This window comes from Colius striatus, chromosome 14 (assembly GCF_028858725.1).
Source record: "Colius striatus isolate bColStr4 chromosome 14, bColStr4.1.hap1, whole genome shotgun sequence".
Taxonomy (NCBI): domain Eukaryota; kingdom Metazoa; phylum Chordata; class Aves; order Coliiformes; family Coliidae; genus Colius; species Colius striatus.
This window is the reverse complement of record NC_084772.1, coordinates 3,611,577-3,625,167: the sequence shown is the minus strand read 5'-3', so window position 1 is coordinate 3,625,167 and position 13,591 is coordinate 3,611,577. Positions and strand designations below refer to the sequence as shown.

Sequence of the window (13,591 nt, the reverse complement as noted above, 5' to 3'; positions counted from 1 at the left end):
TGCGCGCGGCGTTGCTGTGGCGACGGCGTCCCGCGCCTCAGGGCCCGGCGGTGGCGGCGTCCCGCGGCCGCCCCGGCCCGCCCCGGCCCTCGCCGTGTGCGGCTCCTGCTGCCCGGGACGTACCGTCGACCCCCGTGAGCCGCGGCCCGGGTCAGGTAAAGGGAGCTGCAGGTTTACCGGGAGGTGCGGCAGCGGGCTCTAGGACACGGGGTTTGTGGGCAGCCACAAGCGCAGGGCCGAGACGTAACAGCAGACCCAAACTCCCCAAGGCAGCTGTTGCACAAGGCCGGGCTGTGCCTCCAAGGAGCACCATCACTCCATCCTCAGCACAGCGGGACCAGAGGGATTTGCTTTGGTTCTGGGCCACGGTCCGCGCTGCTCTGAGTGAGATCCATGGTGGCACGAGTTACAATAAACCCACGGCGGTTTGATGGGCCCAGGGTCCAGCTCCACACAGGTGTCATCATTTACTGATACTGGCCTTATCTGCCACAGGCTCTCCTACGGAAACGTTTAGACATTTTGTCTGGAAAAGTTGGATTCTAAATCAAATCCTGGCTTGGTTGATGTTTGTCTAAATCACATCTCTTAAAATGCAATCACAACTTGGAGACTTGGACCAAGGCCTTGGAAGGGAGGTTGCTGCACAAGGGGAATGGCTGAACACCAGGAAGGAAGCCAAACCAAGCGAAAAGGAAAGCAATTCTGTCAACACAGGTGAGCCCATCCAGCCCATCCCTCACTAGGAGGGATCCTTAGTGCACATAAAGCCTAGACATCAAATCTGTCATTAAGCATCTGGGTACAAAAGCAGTTTATTCTTTCCTCCAGCAAATACACTGAAACTCTTGCTGTAACTGGGGCTTACTCAGTTGCTATCTTCTTGTGCTTTCATTGTTTTCCTGTTTCTTTACTTTCCTTGCTGGAGATACCCCTTTTCCTGTGTTGCAATCATACAGCTAGCCTGACCTCTAAATGTTTTAACTACTGTCCTATTTAAATGAGCTGTTACAATCATCTTGTTTGCACTGTCTCTTTTTAAGTGTCCAGACTACAAGTGCAAGTAGAAGGTGCAGAGCAAGATTCTGAAGACAATCAAAAGCAATCTAAAGACAGCTTGAATGAGAATAGCACCGGAGACACCTTCCAAAGAGGGCAAAAGGGTACTTTTGTAGGAGAGCTAGACTAAGAAATAGTGTTTGAGATGACTCTCATACACCATTTGTGTAGTCTCTTTACATGCAAAGTTAGCAGGTTACTAGTTTATTTTCTACTTCTTATTTTACTACTTTGCCTTCTGAAAAAATCAAGTTTCCTTTCATTAAAACTATCAGCAAAAGTCTTGATTGAAACGCTTCTTTCCTTGAAATTAGTATTTAAGTACTCTTGCATATTTCTCTGAAGTCACTGGCAGCATGACACTTTTCCCCCCAGCCATGCTGTTTAACTGCACTTGTTTTGTTACTTACAAAGATGTTGGAACTCAAGAGAAAGACATCAACTGTATACCCAGAGTAGATGAACAGAATGAACAAAAGTCAGATGGCGGTCACAAATCAGTCACCAGGTCATTCAAGCAAAGGACAGAAGAGAAGAGAGGCTGTGTAAGGTAAAACAGTATTGGTTGATGTTTTGTGTTTAAATCCTGGCATCACTGAAGTCAATAGGAGTTTTGCTATTCTAAATGTTCATCTTAATTCAGGAGAACAAGTTGCAAGACAAACTTTAGAATAATCTATAAATCAGGAACTGGTGATATTTCTGTACAGTTTTGGGGGTTTTTTTGGTGGCCACAGGAACAAGCTACATTCACAGAATCACAGAATCTCCAGGGTTGGAAGGGACCTCCAAAGCTCACCCAGTGCAACCCCCCTGCCAGAGCAGCACCACCTACAGCAGAGCACACAGGAACTTGTCCAGGTGGTTTGGAATGTCTCCAGAGAAGGAGACTCCACAGCCCATCTGGGCAGCCTCTTCCAGGGCTCCCTTGCCTCAACAGGGAAGAAGTTTTTCCTTGTGTTTCTCTGGAACCTCTTCTGTTCCAGCTGGTACCCATTGCCCCTTGTCCTGTCATTGACCATCCCTGAGCACAGCCTGGCTCCAGCCTCCTCACACCCACCCCTATGTATTTGTAAACATGAATGAGGTCACCCCTTAGTCTCCTCCAAGCTGAAGAACCCTAGCTCCCTCAGCCTTTCAACAGAAGGGAGATGTTCAACTCCATCACCTTTGTGGCCCTGTGCTGAACACTCTCCAGCAGAGTCCTTCTGGAATTGAGAATTTTTGATTTTGAACTTGAATTCTATGTAGCTGAAGCTGAACTGCCCCTGTACGGTTCAGCTGTAGCCCACAGCTCCCCTGAGTAGCCTTTTCTTCCTTCTCCTTTGCATGAATCATCCAAGGAGTGGAGCTGACCAGTAAGCAATTACCACTGATCAGGTATTGTTCTTCCTGGGGCATTCCTAGCCAGTCACAGTTGTCATAGAATCATAGAATGGTAGGGTTGGAAGGGACCTTTAGAAATCATCTAATCCACCCCCCCTGCAGAAGCAGGTCAGCCTAGATCAGGACACATAGGAACATGTTCAGGTGAGTCTTGAAGATCTTCAAGGAAGGAGCCTGCACACCCTCCCTGGGCAGCCTGGGCCAGGCCTCCCTCACCTCACAGTGAAAGAGTTTCTTCTTACATTTAAATGGAACTTTTTGTGTTCCATCTTCATCCCATTACCCTTGTGCTGTTGTCTTGAGTGCTGTTTCTGAGTTGACATTTCACTAAAAAATGAGGTTGATAACTGTTGCTTTTTCTAGTCAGAAACATGTTGTGTACTGGCTGTGCCACCAAAGAGCAGCAAGGAAAGAACTGTCAAGAGCCAGAATGTAACACAATCATGCTGCTCCCTTCCAAGAAGAGGGACTCTCTTATACCCCACCCACTTTCCTACCTACTCTGTCTTTTAAGCAAAAGAGACAGTAACTCACTTCAAACAGGTAGAAATGGAAAGCCACTCCTTGCTTTATTTGGAGTGTAGTCCTGAGAGCTGTAGCTATCTATTTTTCCCTTGCATAAAAGAACTATTAATTGTCCTGAAATCTGTTAAACCCCAAGATTTCAGAATGTGCCCTGAAATAGTGTTTGTTTTCCTTTTGCTTCCCTTTTTTGTTTTAGGATGACAAAAAAGATTCTGCAAGACCTCTGTAAGCAGCAGAAATTATACTGGACCCCACATTTAAATGATACCCTTTATTTGCATTATAAAGGTAAGATGTGGACACGACTGTTTGGACTGGTCATTCTAAGTAGCATTTGTGCTTTGTGGCTCACTGAAGGAAGGTGTCTAAGAATTCCTTTAAATTAGAAATTGTTTAATTTTATACCATAGTGAAACTGTGAAACAAAATGAGTCGCTATGAAGGTAGAAAAGTGAACTGATTATCAAACTAATTTGTGGAGTCAAAGGATGGGATGGGCACCTTTTTTACCTCACCCCAAAAAACAGTGGCCTCTGAAAAATGTCTTAATATACAGGGATGGGCTGCATTCAGAGGAAAACAGATGTATTTCTTCTTAAATGTGCTTGTATAAAGAGGCTGTTTTCCAGCTTTGGGGACTTTTTAAACTAGCAAATAAAAAACAGTCAGAAAGAGAATGAACAGTAAAGACTTGCTGCATGTTCTCAGACACTCCTGAAAGAAAAACAAGTTGCTAGAATGAACATAGATCATCCTTTTGTGATCTTTGAGCTGTTTTTTTCATGGGGGGTGAGCTGGTTCAGGTCAGCAGAAGAGTTGTTTTAAATAAATAGGCTGTGCTAAATCTACCTTCTGCATTTAGCCTTGTTTTTGCTGTTTCCTCAATATGTATCACTTGAGCAGGGCTGCAGGAGATATAAACCAGGATAAACATCCATCAGTGTTTTCCCCTTTGTGGACCTGGTACTGGGTGGAATTCAGTGGCAGTATCGGCAGCAACCTGAGAACCAGTCTCACGAGCTGTTTCAGCAACACTGCTTCAGGACATTTACTCTTCCAATGACTTGGTTTCAGTCAGTGCAATTTCACTTTAAAATCTCTTTTTTTTTCCCTGCAGGATTTGACCGCCTGGAGAATCTTGAGGAATATACTGGGCTGAGGTGTTTGTGGCTGGAATGCAACGGCCTCACCAAGATTGAGAACTTGGAGGCTCTGACGGAGCTGCGTTGCCTCTACTTGCAACTCAATTTAATTACCAAAATTGAAAACCTTGAACCCTTACAAAAGCTGGATTCCCTCAATATCAGCAACAACTACATAAAGACCATTGAGAATCTCTGTAAGAACTGTTGGTGCCACCTGGTTTGACCTATAAGGAGCCCACAGCCCTGAGCTTTGACAAAGCCAGGCACTAGTAGCAGTAGTTTCAATGGGGGGGGGTTATGCATGATGCTTTCCCATAGTCCACAACGCTTCTGTTGAAGAGTCAGACCCATGTATTTTGCAGTTTAAATAACTGAGAAAGCAGAAAAGACATAGTAATTACTTTCATGTGGATACCTAGGCCAATTCAGTTAGTTTTTTCTCACTTCTCAATAGCATCTCAGTACTTCCCCGTGCTGCAGACAAGCTGACAACCTGTTATTCACCATGTACTTCACAGTGAAGATGTGCTCTGGCACTTGCAGCCTTGATTGCCAAATCTTTTATATCTGTTAAAGGATTTTGTCCATCTTCAGCAGAACATACAAAGGAATCCTTCTGCATTATCATTTATGTCCATAGGGAGTCACTGAAAACACAAAGTCATGCTTTTGTGTCACTGACTAGATTGAAATTAAAAACAACCACCATCCTAAAACCAAACAACTGATTTTTTTTCCCACGGTGAAGAAAATAGCTTTGGAGGCCTAGCCAAAAAGTGCATTTGGTGGAATAATATATTATATATATATATAAATTGGTATCAAAAAGGCTTCTGACACTATAGTTTTCTGCTTGCTCCAGAAAACCCTCAGTGAATTAATGTCACCTTTCCTTTCCTCCTACTGTTGTTATCTGGCAGCTTGTCTGAAAGTCCTGCAGACTCTGCAGATTGCTCACAATAAGTTACAAACTGTGGAAGACATCGAGCACTTACGAGAATGCCCAAGTATTTGTGTCCTTGATCTTTCCCACAACCACCTAAGCGACCCAGGCATCATAAGCATCCTGGAGACCATGCCTAACCTGGTAAGCCAACCAGCCAGAGGGTTTGTATCAGGTAGATGAGCCTGAAATCCCATGAAATGGTTTGGTTGGGTAGCCCAGAGCATAAAAGGCTGTGGTGTGAAAGAAATGAGATTTGACTGTAGCTGGTTTTTGTAGGTGAGCTGTAACACCCAGGATGTTTTATTCACTTCTTGGTTTTGAAATGAGAAAGTGCATATCCAGATGGAGATTTGGGTTGGTGGTGGTTTTTTTTTGCTACCCCACTTAAAAAATTGTTTCCCTTGTTTCTCCAGCGTGTGCTGAATTTGATGGGAAACCAAGTGATAAAGAATATTGCTCATTACAGAAAAATACTTATTGTTCGACTAAAATTCCTGACACATCTGGATGACAGACCAGTTTTCCCAAAGGACAGGTAAGAAACAGAGACATCTCCATTACCCAGCAATAAAGCTCAGATGCTAATGATCACACATCCATGTTTTGTCAGTATGGAAGGAAAGGAAGACTGACTGGTATAATTTATGGAGGGTTTCACACTGTGGAGTTCTACATCTAACATACTTAGAAGAAATAAAGGCTTTTTCCACAGGAGAATTAATTCTTGGACAGAATTGTTTTGTGCCAAGTCTTCAGACCAGAGGCAAATCCTGATTTCAACAAAAACTGAGCAGGTGTCTGGAAAGCAGAGCCAAGCTCAGCACTCCTTGCAGGTCTCTGGTGATGCATTTGGATGTCTGTGCATCAGCACTGGGATATCTTTGTTTCTTGCAGTTCCACACACTACATAAGAGAGATGTGCATCTCTCTTGCATAAGGGGTTGTCACCATTTTTTTCTCTTGTAGCTATTTTATGCTGTTTCAAGCTATTTTAAATTTTTCACTCATTCTGAAGATGAGCTTTTGTGTTTTCACTAGAGCCTGTGCAGAAGCCTGGGCTGTTGGAGGGCTTGAAGCTGAGAAAGCAGAAAGGGAAAAATGGGAAACCAGAGAGAGAAAAAAAATCCAGGACAGCATCAATGCTTTAGCAGCACTCAGGCAAAAAGCAGAGGAAAAGAAAAGACAAAAGTGCATGGAAGAGAGAGATGCAACAGACATCCTGGAAGGTTTGTGGTTACTGTTTTGGAAGATGTCTGTGTCTACTTCTTTTGGAGGATTTCAAATAAATGAACAGTTCCTAAAAGTTCAGAAGCAGATAGATGCAATTTTTGCAATACACTTAGGAATATTCTTTTCCCATATGGTGCATCTTAGATTAACCACAACCTTTTAAAGCCATCATCACCTTTCTCACTGCTGGTGAAACAAAAAAAAACCCAAACAACTGCTTCCTGCCCCAGCTTTTCAAGCTCTTGTGCTCTTAAGCAGAGCAGCCAGGTGCTGGTCAGGGCAGCAATGGTTCCAGCAGGCAGGTACACCCCAGAAGCAGTATTTCCCCAATGGAATGCTTCAATAGGCACGTGAGTTCCTGTAAGAACCAGAGCTAACCACCCCACCAGGCACTTCTCCACTACTGCTGTCACTAACAGGAAGAGCTCCAGAGCCCACAGCAATGCTAATACAGGCAGGAAGAGAGATGTCTTGAATCATTTGCTTCACTTACTGCCCTGAATTCTTCTGTCACATTATTGAAGGATGTATATGTTTGTGGCCATTAATAGGTCCCAACCTAATCTTTCAGGAGGAGTGTGTGTGTGTGTGTTTTTCAGGATAGACAGGCCCAAAGCCAAATAAGAAGACAGTGCTACAGTACAGAGGAGTGTTTGTCTGAGATGCTTTGGGCTTTCCCGGGCTCTGAAATCAACCATAGCTAACAAGTAAAACTTATCCTGTAAGCAGGTAGACTGCATAAAGGAAAGGGTAACTTCAGCACTTGCCACTGGTCCATCCAAATGCTGAAGTGTATGTTTAAATACGTAGTCCCTTGTGAGTCTTTTCAAAGTCAACTATTGACCAGCCAATTATTTACTGCATTTCTTTCTCTAGAGGAGGTGGGGTTTCTTTGATGGGGAACTGTAATTGCTGGGCAGTTGAAATGGGAAAACCCACAAATTGCTGCAATGTTGGGAGGACTACTGACCCATGAATAGGTGTTCCAAGTAGGAGCTATTGATGCATATTCATAGGCCATACTATTAAGATCATGTAAAGTTGGGATATTTAGAAAGAGTAATGGTTGATTAAGTTTTAATGAACTTGTTTCTTGTGTAGGAAAGAAAAATGCAAATTCAGGTGACAGTGATGGAAGTTGTAATCCATCAGAGACTTCAAATAGATCACAAGAGGAGGACACTCCAGAGGAGACTGAGAAATTTAGCAACGAAAGTTTTGATGCTTGTGATGAAGTGTTAACACTCCTGCCAAACAGGGGAGATAACACAGATTTCACATCTAGAACTATTCCTGCTAGAATTCAAGAGGATGCACAAGAATCCCGCTCATTCTCCAGCTTCCAGAAGACAGATGGTAATGTACACAGGGAAGAATCAAACCAGGCTGAGGATGCAGAGGGGATGAGCCATAAACTCTGCCACGACTCAGACCCCTAACCATAATTCATTAATTCATGGATAAGAACACCCCATTAGGTTTCCATGGTGATTAGGTGAAGATCAAGTAATACTGGATAAAATATTCTATAAATACAACAAGCAAATTTCTGAGGGCTCAGCCTGCAACTTGTGCCACATGAAGGTGGAATTCCACTTCTCAGACACGCCAGGTTTAGCACCAGGAGAGGAGAGCTTACAGGCTTCCCTCACTCCCATGTAAACTGTGTGGTCTGTCTGCCAACAGAAGCTGGACATCCCCTGAGAGGTGGTTGTATGCTTTTGGAGATTGTGGAATATGCTATTGCAAAAAGCAGATATTAATTTATACAATACAAGGGAGACCAAGACTATGATGGAAAGACAAAGTGCTGGATTCAGCTGTGTCAGGGCCCCAGCAGTTTGCTTTTGCAGTGCTTGCTGTTGCAATAGAGAAACTTTGATTCTTTAGATCTCTGCCACTGACCATTGCTTGCTCTTTAGATCTAGAGACAACTCCTGACAAGGCCATGCTTCCTGAACTGGATGGATATGCTGACATTGAACAAACAAAACTGGAGACACTGGAGAAACTTTATCTTGATGTATGTATTGGATTCAGATTTCAAGAAGTTCATATTTGGGTATTATCTGTTCCTAAAAGAATCCTTGTAACATCCTGGGTAATAAAATTATATAGCCAGGTTTCTATGAAAGGTCTGCTGTTAGGAAAAGCAAAAGGAAGGAGGAAGGGAGAGAGAAGGGGAGAGAGAAGGGGAGAGAGAAGGGGAGAGAGAAGGGGAGAGAGAAGGGGAGAGAGAAGGGGAGAGAGAAGGGGAGAGAGAAGGGGAGAGAGCAGGGGAGAGAGCAGGGGAGAGAGCAGGGGAGAGAGCAGGGGAGAGAGCAGGGGAGAGAGCAGGGGAGAGAGAAGGGGAGAGAGAAGGGGAGAGAGAAGGGGAGAGAGAAGGGGAGAGAGAAGGGGAGAGAGAAGGGGAGAGAGAGCCCCAAAAGTAAAGTTGCAGAGGTATTAATTCTCTCCAGTGTAGCACATTTAAAGAATTTATCACCATTTCTAAAGTTTATTTTGTCCTTTGGCCATAAACCACCTGAAGTTGACCTTCCATCTCTGTGATTCCCCTGGAGAAGTGGTTGAGGGCTCTCATTCAAAAAACCAGGAATCAACAAACCATCAAAAAGAATCTAGTGGATACATGCATCCTCTGAGGCAAAACTGAACTGAAACATGCGGTTGAAACTGTGAACTCTTGCAGAGAGAGCATAAGGAAGAAACAGGCACCTCCATTAGCTTGCAGCATTAAGTGCAGAAATTAGTTCTCAAAATGAGGCTTTGAGGTACATTTCCCCAAGAGAAGCAGAATATGTGTTGTTTGGGTATACAATAAGAGATTGACAGTTGTGATATGGTTTTCCATTGTCTAAGATTTCTATCTGATGATGCAAACATGTAAACAGTGTTTAACCATGAGGAGAACATGGATACCACTGAGAAAGACAGTCTCACTTCAGAGGAGATTCACACAGAATCACAGTCTTAAGGGTTGGAAGGGACCTCGAAAGATCATCCAGTCCAGCCTCCTGCCAGAGCAGGACCACCTAGAGTAGGTCACATAGGAACTTGTCCAATGATGACACTGCTGCTAAATCGACAGTATCACCTTCTGACACATTTAGCCATAACAAACTCCTAAGCTTATCATTTCCCAGAGCACTTAACATACTCTATGATCCCTTATACCATTGCTCTTAACTCAATACTTACTAGAATGTCTTAGAAAAGTCCCTTCTATCTTTTCCATGCTCTTAATTTCCATCCTCTTATCAAAGGGCTCAAGTGAGTGCCTCAGTAGAGGGTTTCCTGATGCATCCCCCTGCTTGGCTGCTTTTAATAACAGGTTTAATAAGGACAGTGGAGAGAACTGGCAACACTTCCTAGTATATACAACATTATAAGCAGGCCTTGCAGGGTCTGAAACAAAAGTTCTAAATCAATAGTGATGCTGTAGGTACCCCCCTTGTGAAGATCTCCCTGTTTGTGCTGTGTGGCACCACAGCAAACTCCTGTGCAAAACTTTAACACAGTAAAACAGCAACTCTTCAGCACACCTGGCATGGGCTTTTTTACAACTCATAACAAATAGGACTCTTCTAATTCTATAGCAGAAAAAACACCCCCCAATCACACACCCACACACCTTTCAGGGATCTGTGCCACTTTGTTCTCCAACTGACCTTTACTCATGGAAAGAGCTTCCCACTCCGACCTCCAATACTTACACTATTGCTGATTTTCCCAAGAGCCTGAGTGCTGACATAGTGAGGAATGGCTGTGAGGAGGATGATGCTGAGCAGCTGCTGCCGATCCTGGAGTCAACAGATGGTCTCAGGAGTGATGTAAGGGAGAAGAGTGGAGGAGGATTTGTAACGTGGTGGTTACGACATCCCTCTGCCAAGCAGAAACAAGCTGACGTTGCTGCACGTGTCCCGGTGGTGTTGGAGCTAATCCCATGTGCCTCAACCAGCGTGAGTGCAGGGAGAGATTTCGGTTTGATCTGCAAACGCACCCTGCTGGTTGGAACCAGAATAACAGTGAATTCCACCCACTAACATTAGCCTCAAAGCTGAATTTGTGCATTTTAATGACTGACTTCAGGACGTGCTGCACTAACTACAACCATACCAGGAAGCAGAAATTTCCTTTGTGGGTTTGACTTCTGTAGTGATCCTCACCACAGCACAGTGCAGATTAGATGTTCCACACGCTACCCTGCCAAGCAGCTTGCTACAAAGTCATTAGGCTCTAAAACCAAAAGGAGATGCTTTTACCAGTATTGACCTGCACCACAAAAAATGGCAAAGAGGTTTTACTTTCTCCCTGTCACTTTGTATTCCCACCCTCTTCTTTTGCATTCATGTCAGCAAGCAACAGTGGTCTTTGCTAGTATCTTCTAATGGAATGCTGCAATGATTACACCTGTCTCAGGAAAAAGTTCTCTGGAAGTTTGCAATTGAATATCCTTACGAGGCACTGACAGTCAAATGTTGTATTATTAGATATAAGTACGTTAACACAGTTGCCTGATAAACAGTTTCAGGTAGACTGCAGCTCTTGATTTGGCTCTTACCCATAAAGACAGGCTGCAGTGGAGACTGAGCATGGCAGAAAACAGTACTTGGTCTGACAGGGAGGTTGTTGCCTTCTTGTGCTCCCCAGAGAGAGCTGTCAGCTGGAGAGGGGGGCACTGCTGCCTGTGCCCTCTCACCCTGGAAAGCGCTGCTTTGAAGATTCCCAACGAGACAGAGATAGATCTCCTTTCTTTTGGTTACAGTAGCTTTTCCTACCTATTATTGGTCTTGTGTTTGTCTTCAGGAACTGCCTGATTTAGAAGATACAGATGTAAGCGAATTGTCCACAGAAGAGGAAATCTTTATTCAAAAGGTAAAATACTTATTACTTTCCTAACCACATTTACAGGTGTTCTCCAAAACAAGGGCAGTCCAAGTTGTGAAATGCTCTTTTGGGAGATGCAATCAGGTCTGCACGTATAAACTAAAATGGCTGTTTCAGCAGATCTTCCCTAACCACCTGTAAATCTTTTCTTCATGGGATGCTTTACATGGTTGTGTTGCAAAACCAGAAGGAAAACTGAAGATCAAGTAATGCAACTTGTTAAATTAGATTAATTACAATTGAATGAGACTAATTTCTTGAATTAGGTAAATAAAATTAATTTCTTAGTTAAGGAAAATTATTTACCATTATTAATATGCTGCAAAGGACTGAATAGATAGAAGAAATTGGCTGCTACCGAGTAAAATCAGACCTTTTCAATTGAAAACACAGCAAAGTTGAAACTCCTGCGCTCCACTGCAGGCCAGTCAGAGACAAGGCAGTTTGTACCCACATCAGCATTGTGCTGGGCTCAAACTGAGCTGCTTGGCAAAGGCCACAAACAGAAACTGCAGAGGCAAAAAGGAAAAAAAAGCACAGCTCTGATTCTCCTGCTGCTGTTGACTCATGGTTGCCTTGCTGGAGACAGAGGCTGGGCCGGTGCATGTTTCTACAAGTCCCTCCAAGATAGTGCAAACTTTTCCCTCAGTTACTATCAATCATGGAATTTATTTGCTCTCTTGGTTATGGACTCATCAACAGTGTTGCAAAACGTGTTGCTAATGAAGCCTCCAATTAAAACAATATAAAGGAAGGGAAGGCAAAGACTATTGATGGAATATGTGCTGGCAGCTCTCATGCTCTGAAGGGTCTTCAGTTCCTTACTGAAGTCAAACAAAGATATTAGATCCCTCTGGAGGTAAAGGAACAGAAATGAGCCCTCATGTTGCTGAACTGCTGAAATAAGTCATCTTTTGTTATGACCCATGAATAGTTTATGGTCAGTTTCTCACTGATGCCTAAGAAAGAGTTAACCCAAGATTCGTTCCCAGAGCAGCAGAGCTGTTGGGTGAAGCACATCTTCCATACCTGTGGGGAGAGCAGCACAGCAAAGCTGACTGTGGATCCAAGAGGCATTTACCCATCTTTTAGCTTTTACATCTACAATAATGTATTTTGAATTACACTTTCTACTTTCCAGCAGGAATATCAGCCAAAGATTGAAATAATTTCTGAAATGACAAGTGACACCGACTCTGCATTAGAGGAAACCAATAAAAGCACGTTTGAGTGCCCAGGAGAAGTTCCAAAAGCCTTTTTTTCACGGGTGTGCAAGAGGCCTAAAGAGCACCAAAAGGAGCACTTAAGACCCCTTGTTGAAAGCTTCTTTCCAGAGCCTGCCAATTCAGAAAGATACCTGGAGAGCAAAGATCAACCAGCAAGCCCCTCGAAACCCTTGATACAGGAGATTACATCTGAGCCTGAGGAAGGACCAGAGGAGCCATGCTCATGGGGAGGGGACAGCTCCTTGCCCTGCTGAGCCCACAGCAACACAGTCATCACAGACAAGGAGGTGAGAGGCACTTACCCACTAAAAACAGGGAGATGCTCAGCTCTTATGGAAAAAAAATGCAAGCCCCTGTTATTTAACAGCCACCTGTTCCTGAGTTGTGTGAGAATCCTGATAGGGAATGCAAATGCCACTGTCTCATTCCACACAGCATTTGTTGCTGAGTTTTATTATTTAAAGTGTTTGGTTTGTTTCTTTGTTTGTTTTTAAACTGGTCTTTCCATTTCTTTTTCTGGTATTAAAGACACAGTGAGTTTCATTTGCCTTTTGCCTTCATGCTTTGACCAGGGCAGGGCATGGGGGGAGCAGCAGAGGGGGCTGTGGGTGAAGGCCAAGGACAGCCCCAGTGGGTTGGGTTAATCACAAACCCAACCAAACCTGAGCAGGCTGCTGACAGCCTGTGCTGATTCTCCAAAGGCAGACCTCGGCCATGACACTTGGTTAAACCCACAGAACACTTCCCTGGGGCTTCAGTCTGCCACGATCTCTAGCCTCTGACCTTCAGGGCGAGTTTGGGCCGTGCCAGCCCATGAGTCTCCCCCAGCCCCAGCTGCTTCGTGCACTGCTTCAATTCTCTCTTGTGCCATTTTTCCCCTTCTAGAAATAAAGATTCTACTGGTAACCACATACGTTTTGTGGCATCCTGCTGCCAGTGTGTGCCACACGATGGACTCAGTGATCGCTCCTTCACTGGGATTACACAGATCCAACATTCATAACATGACCACAGGATCACACAGTCCCAGCATGCTGGGGGCTGGAAGGGCCGTGCAGAGCTCATCCTGCTCAAGCAGCTTCCCCTTGCTCAGGGGGCACAGGAACGTGTCCAGGTGCGTTTGGAAACCTCCCGAGAAGGAGCCTCCACACCCTCCCTGGGCAGCCTGGGCCAGGGCTCCCTCACCT

General features: G+C 44.3%; 1 protein-coding gene across 2 annotated transcripts; it reads left to right on the top strand.

The window, feature by feature from the left end:
- Window positions 1–50: 50 nt before the first annotated feature.
- Window positions 51–12,865, top strand: DNAAF1 (dynein axonemal assembly factor 1). Of its 2 annotated transcripts, none has more exons than XM_062007574.1 (12): window positions 51–155; window positions 496–717; window positions 1,474–1,609; window positions 3,167–3,258; window positions 4,088–4,309; window positions 5,036–5,202; window positions 5,475–5,596; window positions 6,100–6,287; window positions 7,393–7,647; window positions 8,214–8,314; window positions 11,098–11,166; window positions 12,323–12,865. In XM_062007574.1, exons 2-12 carry the CDS (start codon window positions 594–596, stop codon window positions 12,656–12,658), a joined length of 1,812 nt encoding a protein of 603 aa, XP_061863558.1. In that variant the 5' UTR covers window positions 51–155; window positions 496–593; the 3' UTR covers window positions 12,659–12,865. The 2 variants fall into 2 exon arrangements, with proteins under 2 accessions (XP_061863558.1, XP_061863557.1); XM_062007573.1 differs by having other exon boundaries at window positions 12,320–12,865.
- Window positions 12,866–13,591: the final 726 nt, after the last annotated feature.